This window comes from Girardinichthys multiradiatus, chromosome 9 (assembly GCF_021462225.1).
Source record: "Girardinichthys multiradiatus isolate DD_20200921_A chromosome 9, DD_fGirMul_XY1, whole genome shotgun sequence".
NCBI classification, from domain to species: domain Eukaryota; kingdom Metazoa; phylum Chordata; class Actinopteri; order Cyprinodontiformes; family Goodeidae; genus Girardinichthys; species Girardinichthys multiradiatus.
Window position 1 is genome coordinate 24,239,685 of NC_061802.1, and position 19,825 is coordinate 24,259,509.

Genomic DNA, 19,825 nt, shown 5'->3' on the forward strand with positions numbered 1-19,825 from the left:
AGAGGAAAAAGTATTGCTCAACTGCAAACCTACTGAGACTGTCCATCTAAACTGACACACCAGACCATGAGAACACTAATCAAGGATGCAGACAAGAGGTCCATGATAACTTTGGATGAGCTACTGGGATCCGCAGCTCAGGTGGCATAATCTGTTGACATGGGAACTGTAAATTGCGCTGTACAAATCTGTCCTTCAAGGAACAGTGGAAAGAAGAAACCCGTTGTTGAAAGATAGCCATAAAAAGTCTAATTAGCTATTTGCAACAAGAAGGTGATCTGTTTAGTTGAGACCAAAAGTTTACTTTTTACTCCACATGCAAAATGTTATTTATAGCAGAAAACTCTGTACATCACTCTGGACAAACCATCCCTGCAGTATAACATAGCAGAGGCGGCATGATGCTGTGGGGATGTTTTTTTTTAGCACGGGCATAAAAGCTGGACAGCATTGATGGACCCTAAACATAGAGAAGGAGCTGCAATAGAATGGTTTTGACCAAAGCATATATTTGTATTGGCATGGCCTAGTCAAAGCTCAGAACTATATGTCAGGATATGACATTTTTGGACTTTGCTTGTGGCTTTGTGTTAACTTTTGTTTAGTTGTTTCCATTTTGGATTGGGCTTCATGTTTATTAGTTCCTTTTCCTCCCTCTATCATTTCCTAGTATGTATTGTATTGTATTCCTCTATTATTATTATTATTATTATTATTTCACCCTTGGATTCTTATTTAGTATCTCTGTGTTTAGTTATGGATTGGTATTTGTTTCACCTGTTCCTTCTGCTTCCCTGCCTCCTTGTCGCACCTGTTCTCACTTCCCTTGATTCCCTGCCTTTGTCTTTCCCCAGTATATTAGTTGGTTTGGTGTCTCTGTTCGTCACTGGTTCCTTGTGTCTGTTACTACCCCGTTCCCTGCCACGTCTATGCTTTGTTTATGCTTCGCTTGGATTTTATGCTACATTTTGTCTCTGGATTCATACCTGCAGTGTTTTTGTTCGACCTTTTTTAAGAATAAACTATGATGCGGCTACCGAGCTCTTGTCTGCGCTTTGGTCCGACCCAAAATCCTTCCTCGACATTATATTTAAGTAGGAATATGGAGTGAGATGTGAAAGTCGTTTTTTATCCATCAGCAAAAATGGGAACCTGATGTCTGAGTTCCAGTACTGTGGCTCAGCTCTAAATTGGCCATTTGTGGCTGTTGGAAATGCTGGGAAGGAATTTATCAGATCAGAAAAACACATTAAATGTAAAACACACCTGTGTGATAGTCTCCCTCATTGAGAGAAAAGATCAAAACTCTTAGATTGTTATCAATGCTTTAAATAGACCGTCATATCCTCAGGGCTGTATGCAGTTCCTCTGATCGCAGGGTGTGACCTGCAGGTGTGTTCTCACAGCTGGAGCTCATCAAGCCCAATCAGGAGAAGATTAAAGATGAGCAGATTCCCTGAGGCAGATGCCAAATTGTTTTGCTCACGAGTGGTAATGTGGCCTTCTTCGTTTCTGTGTCCCCTGTGTTCCTGTGCTTACCTCTTTGTTATCCTGCTTTCAGGAAACCGGTTTTTCAGTTTGCAATCTGTTCCTGGATTCCATTGCTCTGCCTCCTCGCTCTATTTCCCTTTCACATCAACACCCTTATGATTGCGCCATTGCCCTCCTTCTTGGTCTGAGCCTATTCAGTCTGGGCAATGGTACAATCTCTCACAACCAGAATGACAAATCATGGAGAAGTACATCAGTGAGTCTCTAAACACAAGCATAATTTGCCCTTCACCTTTTCCTGTAGTGGTGGGTTTTTCTTTTTGAAGAAGAAAGACAAAACACTTAGACCCTGTACTGATTTATGGGGTTTGAATCAGACTTCAGTCAAAAAATACTCCCACTCATCTCCTCCCTTAAACCTGTACAAGGTTTGAAGGTGGAGATGGAAAAGGTGCCACCATTTTTGAGAAACGGCGGCAAGTTTTCTGTGATGCACACCATCTTGTCCAAATCTGAGAAGTTGACGAGAGGATAACCGCATTTGAAACCCACATAGGCCACTTTGAGTACCTGGTTATGCCCTACATTGTCACCAACTGATGTTTTCCAAGCACTGGTCAATGACTTCCTCTGGGACTTTCTAAACATTTTCGTCTTTTCCTATTTCGATGATATCCTCATATTTTCCAAAAGCTCTGAGGAACATAGATCCCATGTGAGACAGGTTCTTCATGACTTTTGGAAAATCACCTTTTTGTTAAGGCTGAAAAGTGTGAATTCCACAAACCATCCATAACCTTTCTTAGCTATGTTTTTGAGGGTGGACAGGTGAAGTGAAACCCTGAGAAGATTAAAGCAGTTAGATTGACGTTTTGGAGTCAGTGGCACTGTAGGCCTAATCCACTGTTATGTCTGGTGGTCATTCCTTAATAAGGATGTGCTGGACTACATCTCTGCCTGCACCTGCTGCGCCAGAAATAAAAGCTCCCAGTGCCCTCCATCTAACCTCTCTCCAATCCCATTCACCAATGGTCACACATTGCCATAGATTCTGTTGCCAGTCTCCCCACCTCCAAATACAAATCAGTCATTCACACAATAATAGAACGGTTCTCCAAGGCTTTCCATTTAGCTGCTCTTTCCAAACTGCCATTTGCTGCAGAAATAGCTAAACTGCTTATTAACCACGTTTTCTGAATCCACGGCATACTACCGAAATTCTGTCTGATTGAGGTCCCTAGTTCATAGCTCAGGTTTGGAAAAATTTCTGTTTTGCTCATGGTGCCAAATCCTGACTCATATCAGGCTTCCATCCATAAACCAACTGTAAGTGTAACGGCATGAATCAGGAGCTGGAAAACACTCTCCGGTGCATTGTGCTCATCCAACCCGGCTCCAACACCTTACCTGGGTGGAATTCGCTCACAATTCAAATATCTCAGCAGCTGTTCTTTCCAGCTTCTTGTGCCTTCTGGCTGAGCCCCCTCCACCCGCCCCAGTCATTGATGGTTATTCTGCCATCACTGTCTGTCACATTGTTGATGCCAGTTGCCAGAGGTGGTCAATCCAGGTCCAGAAAGTAAAAAGCCTGTACAGAGTTTAGTTCTAATCATTTCCATCTCCACAACATAGACATAATCACCTTCTTAAGTGAACAAAACTAGGCAGGTTGCCAAAATTTGTGGACTAGGAGGGATGTGGTCCTGAGCATCGCTCTTGGGTTGCTTGTCCCGTCATCTTGGATCCTGATCTCATCTCTGTGTGTGTGTGTGTGTGCGTGTGTCTCTTCCTCCTATGATTCCAGGGTGTTTCCAGCAGGTGTGTCCTCACAGGTGGAGTTTGTCAAGCCCATTCAGGAGGAGATTAAAGAGGAGCAGATTTCCTGAGACACATGCCAGATTGTTTAGCTCACATGAGTGATAATCAGGCATATTTGCTTGGTGTTCTTGTGCTTACCTTTTTGTTGTCCTCCTTTCAAAAAAGCAGTTTTCCATTTTGCACTCTGTTTCTGAATTCCAGTGCTCTGCCTCTTCCTGGCTCTTAGATTTCATCATAATACTCAACTCAAGACACCCTCTGTGAATCTCCTTACTGTTCCTCTGGCTGCTCCCCTGCTGCTTCCAAGCTACTCCCCTGGTTGACGCTGTCAGGACCCCTCAACAACCATCCACCATTACTCACCTGCATGTCCAGCCCCCTCTTACGTCTCCTCCTTAATAAAAGAACAAGGAAATCATTATGTATCATTATGTGGGTATACTCACCTTTTCCCCAAGGAGCACCACCATCTCTACAACAGTAACCTCTAATCAGTCATTTTCATCATATCTCAACCATATCTTACTTCTTATACTTGCAACTTACCTTTCCTCCGAACCCAGAAGAACCATTCATTCATTCAGTTGTATCAATACACTGTTCAAACTTCTCCTTGGTGTCCGTAATTGATGCCTGCACAGGAGTCTCAAACCAAACCAATGTGACAGGCTTTTAACCTTTGTAGAGTGTTATTTGCGGCTTCATTCTGTGAAGACAAATTACTCTCAGATAGTTAAAGGTCACTGTTTCTCCTCACCAAACTAAGCTTTTGGCTTATCCTTTCTATAATTTTATTTCTATAATCCTACAATTATTTTGTTCAGCTACTATCGGTGCTGCTCATCATATTTCTAACAAAAATAAATAAGAAGAGTAATCATCCTAAAGCCACTTAATTATTTACTGACTGATTTGTGAAAAATCAGTGAAGCCTTCATGTCTTTTGGTTTTCATGTTTATAGGCACAGAATAATTTAAAAGTACTGCACCTCAGTTCCAACTACACAGTATCACTTGTTTTGCTTCCAAATTACAAGAGCATGCAATTTTCATTAAAGATCAGAGTTCCATGTTTTACATCTTTCCATCAAAACTAAAAAAGTCTCACTTGTTTACAGATGTGACTTCAGTCAGCCTTGGGTTGAAAACAGAGAGTAATGGCAGTTTGTCCATCTGCACAGAAGGCTTGTAAACCTCAGTCAGTCATTTTCTAATGCTTATTCCATAGTGGGTTGCAGGGGAGCTGGTGCCTATCTCCAGCAGCGGGGTACACCCTGGACAAGTCGCCAGTCCATTGCAGGGCAACAACACACAAACAACCAAGCACACACTCATTCATACACCTAAGGGCAATTTAGAGTGACCAATTAACCTAACAGGCATATCTTTGGACTGTGGGAGGAAGCTGGAGTACCTGGTGAGAACCCACGCATGCACGGGGAGAACATGCAAACCCCATGCAGAAAGACCCTTGGCTGGGAATTGAACCCAGGACCTTCTTGCTGCAAGGCAACAGTGCTACCAACTGCGCCACCGTGCTGCCCCAGCTTGTAAACAATCTGTTATTAAACTTTTGGCTTCCATGTGACTTCATGCTGGTCTCTAATTGGATACCTATAGATTCTCCTCAGCCAGAGTGCAGCTCTCTGCGGCCATGGTGAATCAACGCTTTTTGTGTCATTTTTCATCCAATCTGAATAATTATGTTACCTGTCAATCATAGTCACACCCCTGGCAGCTTAGACCTGCAGGCCTGAATGTCACTCAAACATACGGATACAAATGGAAGAGTCAGACTCTAACAATGACAAGACTGGAGACAATGGCAGCAGGAAAAGAACATTCGGTCACTCATTCATTTATTTATCTTCTACACCGCTTATTCCATACTGGGTCACGGGTGCCTATCTCCAGCAGTCTACGGGTGAGAGGCAGGGTACACCGTGGACAGGTTGCCAATCCATCGCAGGGCAACACAGAGACATACAGAACAAGCAACCATGCACACACTCATTCACACCTAAGGGAAATGTAGAGAGACCAGTTTACCTAACAGTCATGTTTTTGGACTGTGGGAGGAAGCCGGAGTACCCGGTGAGAACTCACGCATGCACGGGGAGAACATGCAAACTCTATGCAGAAAGACCCCTGGGCAGGAGTCAAAGCTAGGACCTTTTTGATGCAAGGCAACAGTGCCACCAACTGCGCCATCGTGCAGTTGGTGGCACTGTTGCACAGGGTGAACACATTCGGTCATTTATTTACAAATAATAATTTCACAAGGCTTTCACTGAATGAAAAAAGAATGGATAAAGGAATTTGGACCAGACCAACCAGACTTAAAAATTCAGTCTGTGAATGAATTTATGTTCAAGTAGAAGTTATTGTTGTGTTGTAGGGACTGACCTCTAGTTGCACCCACCCACCCTAAATGTTTTATCACCAGCCGCAAAATTTGTTACAAATGGCTTAATGACAACAAAGTCAATGTCTTGGAGTGGTCATCACAAACCTCTGATCTTGCTTACATAGAAAATTTGTGGGCAGATACAATTCTACCAGTTCTGTATGGATGAATGGGCCAAAATTAAAGCAAACTATTGTGGAAGCTTGTGCTCCCAAGTCATAAATTTTAAAAGATAATTTTACCAAATACTAAGGAAACGGAAGTAAACCTCTGATGTTGAAAAAATATTGTCTCATTATTTGGGCATTTAGCAAATAGAAATAATTTTCTTAATCTTTATTGACCTGAAACAGGAAACATTTAGTGTCAGACAATGCATCTTGTTGTACAGTGCTTCTGGTTTCAACTGCATGTTGCAGTTCTGCATCTGCATCTGGTCCTCTGCATCAAACCAGGGTACATGTGTTTGCCGTTTCTCATTCAGCCTCGGGTAACTCACCTGTGGGCCCCCAGGTTGATGCAGCTGATGCCCAGGTTATAGCGGGACCTGATAAACCCTGGATGCAGCTCAAGAGCTCGTGTGTAAGCCTCCACAGCCTCTTCGCTCCGGTCCCCATTTGCTAGTGTGGCTCCAAGGCGATTCCACAACAAATAGTCCTGCGATGGAGGGAAAGCATTAGGGTGAATAAGAGGTTGCCAGATGCCGACTTGTTTTTTTTTGTTCATAAAATTCAAACCAATTGGTTGTTTTGGGGAGGGGTGGTATTGATTTCTTATTGCATTACTTCTTAAAAAGACTTGAAAAAACAGAGTCCTTCAGAGAAGTAAAAGTCAAGATAAAGTATAATCCATTGGCTGTTCATCCTGGTATCTGCAATATCAGCAGAACACATTAGTATTTTTTTTAGCAAATTACAATCGGTTTCCTAAAGCACCAAACAAGAAGAATTTGTTTTGAACAACTATAAACGGCTTTCGGATATCCGACAAGGTTAGTTTAATGAAAGCCGAGTTACATCACACTGGACGTCCTTGTCGCCGTTTCCCACCTGCAGGCGCACAGGCTCATACAGAGGTCAGTGGTCTGCTACAGAACCACGGTCCTTCATCTCCAGCTAAGCCAAGCAGCAGGATATAATTATCCCCCTTTTGTTTTCAGAGCTGTGTTTTTTTAGCGGGGGAGCAGATATTAGCAAGTCAAATGTGGGAGACTGGATTTAACAGTAATAGTCATGCAGGCCTGGGAAAGGTAAGGAAGAACATGGACTACTTTGTCTGATGCAGATGGGGCACACAGTTTGTAGATGCAGTTGATTCTGAATTATTATTATTATTTTTTTTGTATTTTTGCATTTACCAAAGGAAATATGCATTTACATTTACTTTTTTGTATTTGTGTTCTAAATCTTGGTCTTGAATGAAAATCTATATCAATCTTCAGTCAGTAACATGGTTCTTCAAACTGAGAATATCGTGACTTATTTTGATGTTTAAACACATTAATTCTCCCAGGTGAGACTTTAAATCATCTGCTTGCATTTAACTTGCCTGTTAGCTCATGAAGCTTTAACATCTGTTACTGTTTTTTGATCTGATTGTCACGTATTCATCAGGAAGGATGTAAATGCTTTTTTCTTGTGTCTTTATCCTTAAATCTCGTCTAAAACAATTTTTAAACATGCATTTATTTCAGTCAGTTGCACTGCATTAGTCGATGCAGGTTTCATTTCTGCAGGAGCTGAGATAAAAGTCTTGATGGATCCCCATTTGATTGGCTTTCCTGACGATCCACGAGAGACTTCATAATTGAATAAATAGGACTCTAACATGCAGGTGCCCAGGAGGCATCCTTGTACCCTACAGATGAAGGTCAGTTCAGGCGCTTGTGTCTGGGATCTTGTTCTTTCTGTACTGATCCATAACTCCTGACAATTGGTGAGGGTAAAAGCATACACAATCTGGTAGATCACGAGCTCTGTTTTTTGGCTCAGCTCTTTCTTTTCCATCACAGATCAGAGCAGCACCAACATTACTGCAGATGAAGCCCCAGTCCGTCTATTCATCTCCTGCCCCATCCTACCATCACTCATGAACAAGACACCGAGATACGTGAACTCTTCTACTTCAGGCATAGCCTAACCCTTTTTCTGATCAAGAACGATGGGTTTAGACTTAGAAGGGGTGACTCTCATCCCAGTGACTTCACATTCGGCTGTGAACTGCTCCAATGCCTGATGGAAGTCATGGCCTGAAGATACCAACAGAACCACAACATCTGCAAAATGCAAAGATGAGACACTGAGATTCCCAAATAGTTACCATTCTCTTCTCACCTTGAGATCCTGTCCATTAACACCAAAAAAATATTAAGGAAAATGGCTGCCCTGGTGAAGTAATCTATGCACTTGAAACAAGCTTGACGTCGTGCCGTGACTGAAGATACTGCTCATGCTTTGGGCATACAGGGGCCTGGATGGCCCTTAGGAGCATCCCTGTCACATGCAGTCCAGACAGCCAGACTCCCTTGTCCTCCTCAGTAATTGCGTGAGGGTAAAGATGTGGTACCCTGTTTCATAGTCAGGACGAAAGCCTCTCTGATGTCCGATGACCACTTAGAACAACCCAGAGTAGACTATACCTGGGAGGCCGAGAAGTGTGATCTTTTTATAGTTGGAAGTCATTTGATTAAAAATAAAAAGCTTTGCATATCTACAGTGGAACTGTAAAATTTAAGATGTTGTACAATATGTGTAAATGGCTTAATGAGAAATCTAAACAATATTTACAGTGCACTGTATGAAGATTTCATTTGACTTTATACACTGTCACCTGTTACAAACAGTGAAAAGAAATCACTAAAAAATCCTGTCTTTTGACACAAGTCTCTAGTTTCAATTTTCAGACTGTAGTGCAACTTTTGCTGTGAGAGAGGTGTGAAAAATGTGTGTGAAGAAAAAAGGCTACTTGAATGAGTTTTCTGGTACAACATCAATCTGTTAAATTGTGAGAAAAAGCATTTTTGTAGTAAGACTTTCATTTTGGCAACAGGCCCTTAATGCTAATTGTGCAATTTTTGTCTCAGAAGATCGGATGGTGAAACTTAATGCATTTGTTTGCATGTTTTAATGTATATGTTTGAATGATGCTCATTTTATTTGCCCTCCTTATTCAATATTCTGTGGAACCACCTTCTGCTGCAGCTACAATTAGTGTTTTGAGAGATTTTTATATCCTTTAACCTTGTTGCATAGCTAAAGCAGACGGGATGGAGAGTGTCTGTAAACATCAATTTTCAAATCTTGCCACAGATTCTCCATTCGATTTAGGTCTGGGCTTTGACAAGGCTAATCTAGCATACAAATATACCCAAATCTAAACAATTCATTTATAGCTCTGACTGTAATTTTGGAGTTGTTTTCTTCCTGGATGATGAACCTTCACTTCCAGATTTAAGTCTTTTGCAGCCCCCAACAGGTTTTCTTCCCAAAAACCAACAACTTTGACCAGTTTTCCTGTTCTTACTGAAGAAGAATATCCACACAGCATCATACTGCCAGTGCTATGTTTTACTATTTTGATGGTGGGCTCCGGGTAATAGATGACATTATTTTCCTGCCTCACAAAAAGGTGAAATGGTAATATTTAGCTTGAATCTGACCGGAGACTCTTCTTCTGCATGTTTGTTCAAAACTCCATATACGACTAACAATGTCTTTTTTATTCAACAATGGATTTCTTTTTGCCACTCTTTTGTCAGTGCCACATTTGTGTAGTACTCAGTAAAGTCTGTCCGCTGACAGGTCAGCAGTTGTCCTCTATGCAGATTCTCCTACCTGAGCTGTGGATCTCTGCAGCTCCTTAAGAGTTACCAAGGGCCTCTTGACTGCTTCTCTGGTGAATGCTCTCCTTGCCCAGGAAGTCAGTTTATGTGGACGGTCATGTCTCAGTAGGTTCGCAGTGACATTTTCCTTCCATTGTTGGATGACGGGTTAAACAGAGCTCTGTGAGATGTTCAAAAACTTTCCTGTCTGCTGTGTTCTTAGGTCCTCATGATGCTGTTTGTTCACTAATGTTCTTCAAAGAACAGCTGTTTTATGCTGAGATTAAATTACATTCAGGTGGAGTTCGGAAGGCAACAGGTTGCACTGGATTTTATTTAGATGTATCATAATTAGCCTCTATTTTCTGTTGGTTTACCGCATTAAATCCAAATAAAAAAGATTGAAATTTCTGGTTGGAACATAGCAAAAATAATAGACTTATTCTTATACTGTAGTTTACGGATGTAGGACCAAGAAAGCAGAAATAAAATAAAATAAATTAAATCTATAAACTGAGTTGACTCTCAGAAAACCAGGGCGTCCCGTGTGTTCGCCAACAGCAGCTTACAGGCAGAATCTCATGCCAACATGGTTCAGAGCCACCTCTGGCTCCAAGCCTAATTACTTTCAGCTGCAGAACTCTGTAAGAGGCAAAAATATGTGTTTACTGAAAGTGCAGCTTTGCTTCAGCATAAGTTTGAGGTGTATATACCATTATATTTAGGAATCATGATATAAAAAGTCAAATCGAGCACAGATAAAAATATAAAAATGTCAGCATCTGCTTGCCAATGTGTTGGTTTAATTTTAATTGCTGTATGTTGTATTTTGGTCTCCTTTTCAGACTGTCTGACTTGGTAACAGCAGAAACATGAGGATGTCTGAATTGGAAATTCAGCTACACCCATATATATATATATATATATATACTGTATAATTATAGCGCTGGCCCATGTGGGGATAGGGAAGCCGCCTGGGTCTCTCTGCTTGGGCTGCTGCCCCCACGACCCAACCAGCGGAAGCGGAAGACAATGTATCTATCTATCTATCTATCTATCTATCTATCTATCTATCTATCTATCTATCTATCTATCTATCTATCTATCTATCTATCTATCTATCTATCTATCTATCTATCTATCTATCTATCTATCTATCTATCTATCTATCTATCTATCTATCTATCTATCTATCTATCTATCTATCTATCTATCTATCTATCTATCTATCTATCTATCTATCTATCTATCTATCTATCTATCTATCTATCTATCTATCTATCTATCTATCTATCTATCTATCTATCTATCTATCTATCTATCTATCTATCTATCTATCTATCTATCTATCTATCTATCTATCTATCTATCTATCTATCTATCTATCTATCTATCTATCTATCTATCTATCTATCTATCTATCTATCTATCTATCTATCTATCTATCTATCTATCTATCTATATATATATATATATATACAGTACAGGCCAAACGTTTGGACACACCTTCTCATTCAAAGAGTTGTCTTTATTCTCATGACTATGAATATTGTAGCTTCACACTGAAGGCATCAAAACTATGAATTAACACATGTGGAATTATATACTGAACAAAAAAGTGTGAAACAACTGAAAATATGTCTTATATTCTAGGTTCTTCAAAGTAGCCACCTTTTGCTTTGATTACTGCTCTGCACACTCTTGGCATTCTGTTGATGAGCTTCAAGAGGTAGTCACCTGAAATGGTTTTCACTTCACAGGTGTGCCCTGTCAGGTTTAATAAGTGGGATTTCAAGCCTTCTAAATGGGGTTGGGACCATCAGTTGTGTTATGCAGGAGGTGGATACAGTACACAGCTGATAGTCCTACTGAATAGACTGTTAGAACTATGGCAAGAAAAAAGCAGCTAAGTAAAGAAAAACGAGTGGCCATCATTACTTTAAGAAATGAAGGTCAGTTAGTCTGAACAATTGGGAAAACTTTGAAAGTGTCCCCAAGTGCAGTTGCAAAAACCATCAAGCGCTACAAAGAAACTGGCTCACATGAGGACCGCCCCAGGAAAGGAAGACCAAGAGTCACCTCTGCTGCGGACGATAAGTTCATCCGAGTCACCAGCCTCAGAAATCGCAGGTTAACAGCAGCTCAGATTAGAGAACAGGTCAATGCCACACAGAGTTCTAGCAGCAGACACATCTCTAGAACAACTGTTAGGAGGAGACTGTGTGAATCAGGCCTTCATGGTAAAATAGCTGCTAGGAAACCACTGCTGAGGACAGGCAACAAACAGAAGAGACTTGTTTGGGCTAAAGAACGCAAGGAATGAACATTAGACCAGTGGAAATCTGTGCTTTGGTCTGATGAGTCCAAGTTTGAGATCTTTGGTTCCAACAACCGTGTCTTTGTGCGGCGCAGAAGAGGTGAACGGATGGACTCTACATGCATGGTTCCCACCGTAAAGCATGGAGGAGGAGGTGTGATGGTGTGGGGGTGCTTTGCTGGTGACACTGTTGGGGATTTATTCAAAATTGAAGGCATACTGAACCAGCATGGCTACCACAGCATCTTGCAGTGGCATGCTATTCCATGCGGTTTGCGCTTGGTTGGACCATCATTTATTTTTCAACAGGACAATGACCCCAAACACACCTCCAGGCTGTATAAGGGCTATTTGACCAAGAAGGAAAGTGATGGGTTGCTGTGCCAGACATTTGGTCTGTACTGTATATATATATATATATATATATATATAATTTTCTTCCTTCCTGCTCACCCACAGCTTCCTTGTCACACCTCGAATGTTTTATCTTCCACCACAACCATGGACCCTTCTGCTTCTACATGTTTATCTTCAAGCAAATCAGAAGATGCTGATGCTCTCTTTGCCCTCTCCCCCTTCCACCTGTCTGTCTCAAGAAGTCAGGTGAAGAGACAACTGGAGAGACTGAAGCGGAATAAGGCTGCAGGTCCAGATTGTGTCAGCCTTGAGTCCTGAAGTGCTGTGCAGATCAGCTGTGTGGTATTCTACAGCACCTCTTCAATCTTAGCTTAATCCAGGAGAAGGTTCCGGTGTTGTTGGTACCGGAACAAGACAGAGGGTCTTGTTCCGGTACCAAAGAAGACTCACCCATCAGTCCTCAATGACTTTAGACCTGTTAGTCCCATATCATGAACATCCTAGAAAGACTCCTGTTGGCCCACCTCAATAAGCAAACAATAAATTATCAGGACCCCTTTCAGTTTGCTTATTGCTGTGGAGTTGGAGTTGAAGATGCCATCATCAAAAACTACTTGGCAAAATGGCCACAGTTTGTGAGACTGAAGGGTTGTGTCTAACTAGGTAGTTAGCAGCACGGGAGCACCTCAGGGGACTGTACTCTCACCATTCCTTTTCACTCTGTACACCTCAGACTTCCAGAACAAGACAGACTCCTGTCATCTGCAGAAATACTCAGATGATTCTGCAGTCGTGGGGTGGATCAGAGATGGACAAGGACCGCTTTATGGCATGGTGTAGAAACAATCATCTCATCTTGAACGTGAATAAAACAAGAGATGGATTTAAAAAAAAAACAAGAATAGGTCAAACACTATTTCCATCATGGGAGAAGAAGTGGAGATTGAGGAGGAGTATAAATGCCTCGGTGGAGATGCAAGAAGGGACAGAGCAGACTGTACTTCTTGAGGAAGCTTAGGACCTTCAGTGTTTGCAGCAAGATGCTGCATATCTTCTATATCTCTGTTGTGCAGAGTGTGATCTCTTCTGCCATCATCTGGGTAGCAGCATTAGAACCAGGGACTTAAAAAAGCTCAACATGCTAATAAAGAGGCTGGCTCTGTTCTGACTCCTATGAAACCTCTGGAGATCATTGTGCAAATATATATATATATACATATCCCAATGCCATTTTTGGGGGGCTTGATACAAATTATATGAAAGACTTTAAGAGCTGTCCGAAAGTTACACAACATGATCTTTTTATGTATGTTATATACATACACTGCCTGGCCAAGCAAATAGGTATGAGCCTCCCATTGAATAATTACTGCATGGGCTACTATATTTCAGCTGACAACAAGTTATTTAACCCCAACTGGTGCTATGACTTGCTTCCTATTTCTTAAACAACCATGTCCAAAGACACATCCCATGGTCATGGAAAAGATGTCAGTCTGTTTCAGAAGGGTCTAATCATTGGCATGCATCAAGCAGAAAACATCTAAGGAGATTGCAGAAACTACCAAAATTGGGCTAAGAACTGTCCAACACATTATTAAAAACTGGAAGGATAATGGGGACCCATAGTCTTCGAGGAAGAAATGTGGACGGAAAAAATCCTGAATGATCCTGATCGGCGATCACTTAAACGTTTGGTGAAATCAAATTGAAGAAAAACAACAGTAGAACTCCGGGCTATATTTAATAGTGAAAGTAAGAACATTTCCACATGCACAATGCGAAGGGAACTCAAGTGATTGGGACTGAACAGCTGTGTAGCCTTAAGAAAACCACTAATCAGTGAGGCTAACTGGAAAAAAGGCTTCAATTTGCTAGGGAGCATAAAGATTGGACTCTGGAGCAATGGAAGAAGGTCATATGGTCTGATGAGTCCAGATTTACCCTGTTCCAGAGTGATGGGCGCATCAGGGTAAGAAGAGAGGCAGGTGAAGTGATGCACCCATCATGCCTAGTGTACAAGCCTGTGGGGGTAGTGCTATAATCTGGGCTTGCTGTAGATGGTCAGGTCTAGGTTCAGCAACAGTATGTGTTCAAAGAATGTCAGCTGACTACCTGAATATACTGAATGACCAGGTTATTCCATCAATGGATTTTTTCTTCCCTTATGGCACGGGCATATTCCAAGATGACAATGCCAGGATTCATCGGGCTCCAATTGTGAAAGAGTGGTTCAGGGAGCATGAGACATCATTCTCACACATGGATTGGCCACCACAGGGTCCAGACCTTAACCCCACTGAGAATCTTTGGGATGTGCTGGAGAAGGCTTTGTGCAGCGGTCAGACTCTACCATCATCAATGCAAGATCTTGGTGAAAAATTAATGCAACACTGGGTGGAAATAAATCTTGTGACGTTGCAGAAGCTTATCAAAACAATGCCACAGCGAATGCGTACCGTAATCAAAGCTGAAGGCGGTCCAACAAAATATTAGAGTGTGTGATCTTTTTTTTGTGTGTGGTGGCAACTTTTTTTTTTGGTCAGGCAGTGTATATATAATGGATAGCCTTTAGAGGCAAACATGAGCCTATAAAAGAAAAATGATAAAAAATTTAATTTGCGATTTAACAGGTGCTTTGACAATGTGGCTTTCATCCCCTGGGACCCAAATCAGCAAAGGACATTTTTAGAGTTCAGCTCTGTTAAGTCTGCATATTTTCTACAAGAGATAATAGACAGAGAGAGAGAGGGAGAGAGAGAGAGAGAACCTGTGAGGGGTCTTCTTACCTCAGGCCGAACTGACAGTGCTGTATTGAAGGCGTCCACAGCTTTGTTGAACTCTCCGCTGAGATTGTAAAGCACTCCAAGGCCTGTCTGCAGATCAGGGTCAACGCTGTCAGAGTTCTGCTGAACTGCTTCCAAGAAGAGCTCCTTTACCTCTGGCAGCAATGAGCTGGGAACACACATGAGCAGACACACACGCAGACATCAGGATTAGTGTGACTTAAGGCTGCTGCTGAGTGAGCGCTCGGAAGTCTGTAGAGTTGTTCAGTAAAATGTAGCATCATGTAAACCTTCATTAATAAACTAGGAAACTGGTGGAATGGGATAAAATGAAGGGGAGTGAAAAAGAGAGTTGCTGGAGGTATACATTTTTTATTAGTTTACACACGTCAGGTACATCTGATGTACATAAACACACATTAACCTCGGTGGTTATCTGTCTCAATGCTTCTAGACTGAGATAAAAGTTCACAGTTTAAGTTTCCAAGAGGAGCATAAGAAAAGGATGGAGGTCAAAGCAGAGACATACAAGAAAGAATGGCCCTGAAAGATCATAGTGAAGTTAAAGTAGTTAAAGTTAAGAGGAATGGTATGTGCAGCAGAAATGAAAAGGCGTATAGAGCGTTGTCCTTAGGGAACGACATGGTAATTGGTTCTACCTGTATCTCTCTGCACAGGTTGGCCAAAAATGGTTCAACAAAGTTTTGCTTTACATTGTGAGAGAAGTCAGGCCTTTAGAATCTGACAAGGACCTCATCTACTGGATTAAACATGAAGTGGACAGCCTGCCTTTTTTACAGTGGGCTATTTTACAAGATGGATCCTCTTAGGTTTGTGTCTGGCATTTTACTGACAATTTAAACTAAAACTATCTGTGGGTGTTAATTTTTGGAAATAGGTTTCCATTAACATAATGGCAAAGGAGAGTATTAAACATTTTGCTCATTTTGAATTTGAATTTTGAAGAACAACTCACAGCAAAAAAGTTGTCATTTTGTTTTACAGTTACACTCATAGGCAACCTGATATTCTGTACTGATTGTAGTTTTCTTTGTCATCTTATTTTAATGCTTTCAATTGTTGATATTGTCTTTGACCCTCTATAGCCATAACACATGATTTAAAAGACAACATTGTGAGGAAAATACAACAGAAAAAATAATACAAACATTTATTAAAATGGACAAAAAATGCTTAATTTGTAAATAAATAATTAAATAAATAAAACCAGCATCTGACAAATTAGAATGGCTTTTTACCTGGAATAACACTGGCATTTGAAAAAAAATATATATATATCTTACCAAGAAATACCATAGCACTATTAAAGACAAAAGGGAGATGATAACATTATAGTTAAACTTAACTTAAGACTAACAAAAGAAACATCAAGCCAAGCTACAGGAAGGATAACAATGAAATAAAATTTACTCTATGGCAAAAAATATTCGCTCTTCTGCCTTTACACAAGTCCTGTATGAACTTGGGTGACGTTGAACCACCATTTGTAGCTAGAGCTTAAACTCTTCTGAGTATGTTTTCAACAAGGTTTAGGATTATGGTAATTTTTCATAATTATTCCATAAGGGCATTTGTAAGGTCAGACACTGATGTTGGACGAGAAAGTCTGACTCACAGTTTCTGCTCTAATTCATTCAAAGGTTGTTTTAACAATTTGAGGTCAAGACTCTGTGAAGAGCAGTCAGGGTTTTTCAGACTAAACTCACTCTTCCATGTCTTTATAGACCTTGATTTGTGCACTGGTGCACAGTGAAGTTGAAAAAGGAAGGGGCCATCCTCAATCTGTTTCCACAAAGCTATCCAGAGAAGAACGTCCCGTCTACACAAGAGGGTTCTCCTTTACCCTGTCTTCCCGTCGAAAAAATTTGATCAATTTCGTTGAGAGACCAGCTGACCAAATCCATAATTTACAAATTTGGAGGATATGCAAAGCGAGGCTCTGAGAAAAATACAGACAAAAAGCAGAAGCAGGGATCAGCAGGGAGGGAGGGAGAGAAAATGCATGTCTTCCACCAAGAGCAAGATAAAAGTCCTCTGAGCCCAACTACTGAAAAACAGATCCATACCATAATCAAAAAAACATAACATTTGACACAATGCAATCAGAAAAGTGCCGTTCTTCTGAAAACTGACAGCAGAACAGAGAGGCATAATTGTTTACACCAGTTCACACTACTGTATCCTATGATTTGCATTGCAGTTGGTTATGTAAGGCTTTGATGCAGCTGCTCGACCAGGCAAACCAGTTCGATGAAGCTCTTTGGTGGAAGACCTTTGTCTAATCTAAAGGCGCAATGATGTTTGGCAGTCTGCAGACAGTTGACAACCTCTGCACATTATGAACTGACCCCTCTGTGATTTTACATAGCCTCCACTTTCCATTCCCAATCACTTCCACTTTGGTGTAATACCAATAACAGTTGCCTGTGGAATATTTAGTGTAACATTTTACAGCTAAACTTACATAGGTGCCTTCCTATCACCGTACCACGCTGGGATTCACTGGGATAGCACAGTGGTCTATAATCACTGCATCTAGAGCAACAGAAATCTGTTTAGATTCTCTACCTTTCGTGTCTGCCTGCATTGAGGGCATAAGACATCCTGCGCTGAGAGTTCGGGGAGCCTATCAGATGGGTCTTGACCTTCAGCAGGTGCTTGTACTTGGGATTGTGTTTCAACCAGCGAATCAGGGCCTCACAGGCATCATGACGCATGCCAGTGTTGGTGAGGCTCACTGCCAGCGCCATGAGGGCCGGTAGGTTATTTGGATGGAGCTCCAAACACCTGGACAGAGACAAGATCCAAGAATGTGCAAGGAGAGATGGTGTAAAACGTGACATCAAAGAGAAATTTAGATGTGACATACATTAATTGGGACCAGTCAAAGCAGAGGAACATCCGCCATGGATGAAGTGCTCCTCTTTTGCTTTGCATCCTTTGCAGAGGAGCAGGTTTTTCATCCTGCCCTTGCCTGGTTGATTTGAATTAACTTTGCATTTATGCAAACTCTTATTTGGTTATGTTACAGGAAATGGGAAGTGTCTCTTGTAGTTATATCTACAAAATACATCACTAAAACAGTTTCATTACCTTTAGAGATATTTTGATGGCTTTATGGGTGGAAAGGAAAATAGAATGTAACAGAGTTGGATGAAGGACTTGGATTAGTTAAAAGACTAGGTGAGAGGCCAAAACAAGATTTGGCTTTCATCAACATTCAAGCCCGATTTGCTGCAGTTGATCTGCCAACTTCCTTAAAACCATCATAATCCCAAACCAGCTAAATTATTTCAGCCTCCTGCTGGGAAGTGTTCTTGGCTAAGCTTGCACAAATGCTTGTTGACAATGTTTGAATTCACAGAGTACTTACAGGAACGTGTGTTTTGAAAAAACAAAAACAAAACCTTAGGTCTTCAGTGTTTCTTCACACTTTCCACAGTTTGTCAGGGACATAACTGGTTGTCATGTCTGGGAATAAATCACTCATGTTTTGACTTATTTAGCAACTCACAGCAAGTGCTTGTGTTGTGCAGAGCTGTGGATAGATGCTTTACTGTTTAAAAAGTAAAATAAAAAGCTATTACAGAGATGATACTGTATATAATAAGTTGCAAAATAGCAACACAATGGCAGCCACTTGATAAAAACAGTGTAGCATTAACAGGATTAATGCCAGCAGAAAATCTAATCTCACTTCAGACTGAACTATTCCTCACAGATGGAGTGATTACACAGTAACCAAAATAAATATGAAGCCAGCAAACAACCTGAGATTTAAAAGGTACTAATATGGAAGAGGTAGAAAAATAAATTATAGATCTGCTTTTTTATTAGTTGAATTTGAGCCTAAATGATTTAAAAGTTTGTTTACTTGACAAAAAACACAGTTCATGAAACATTGAAAAAAAAAACAAAGGGATTATACTGTATCTCCTCAACGGGGTTTACATTTGTCAGTGTTCACACTCTGGGAAAGGTGCAATTTCTGTCTTCAGCAGTGTTATGAATGAAACTGGGCCACCTCCCACTGAGGACTCCAGTCAGAGTCTTGACTCTTGCAATCACCGTCCATGCTGGGTTTCTCTATTTTAAGAATAGGAAAAAATTACATAAATTGTTCTTCCCATAGCTGGTTTTAAGGCAATTCAACAGTAAACTAGTGGAGGCGTCTAGGAACTGTGTTTTCCCTTCCATATGCAGTGCCTTGCAAAATTATTCACTTTCTAACAATTTGTCATGTTGCAACCACATCTTTCAGTGTATTTGTTGTTATTTTAAGTGATAAACCAACGTGGCACATAATTTTAAAATGGTAAATGGGCTGCACTTATATAGTGCTTTATCAATTCCCCAGAGACCCCAAAGTGCTTTAAACTACATTCAATCATCCACTCACCCTGGTAAGCTACATTGTAGCCACAGCTGCCCTGGGGCAGACTGAAAGAAGTGAGGCTGCCATACAATTGGCGCCACTGAGCCCTCTGACCAACCATCAGCAGGCAAGGAGGGTGAAATGTCTTGGACACAATGACTGAGACAAACAGAATGGGGGTTTCGAACTGGCAACTCACCGGTTATAGGACGAACCTCTACCACCTGTGGCACAGTCGCCCTACATATTTATATTTTTACATTTATTTGACAAATAAAAATCTGAAAAGTAGTAATGGTAGTAATAGTAGTAGTAGTAGTAGTAGTAATAGTAGTATACAAAAATATAGTTTACATTTGTATTTAGCCACCTAATCTGATACCCCTAAATCAACCAATGTCCTTCAGAAGTCAGCTATGGGTAAACAGAGTGC

The 19,825-nt window shown here is 41.0% G+C and overlaps 1 protein-coding gene across 1 annotated transcript in view; it reads right to left on the bottom strand.

Annotated features, from left to right (window-relative positions):
- Window positions 1–19,825, bottom strand: part of pex5la (peroxisomal biogenesis factor 5-like a) — a 133,176-nt gene that overhangs the window by 5,361 nt on the left and 107,990 nt on the right. The window contains exons 12-14 of the mRNA XM_047374970.1: window positions 17,586–17,804; window positions 15,000–15,165; window positions 6,216–6,373 (exon numbers count right to left, since the gene is read on the bottom strand). Of these exons, the coding sequence (XP_047230926.1) occupies window positions 6,216–6,373; window positions 15,000–15,165; window positions 17,586–17,804 (543 nt within the window). The remainder of the gene's footprint in view (window positions 1–6,215; window positions 6,374–14,999; window positions 15,166–17,585; window positions 17,805–19,825) is intronic.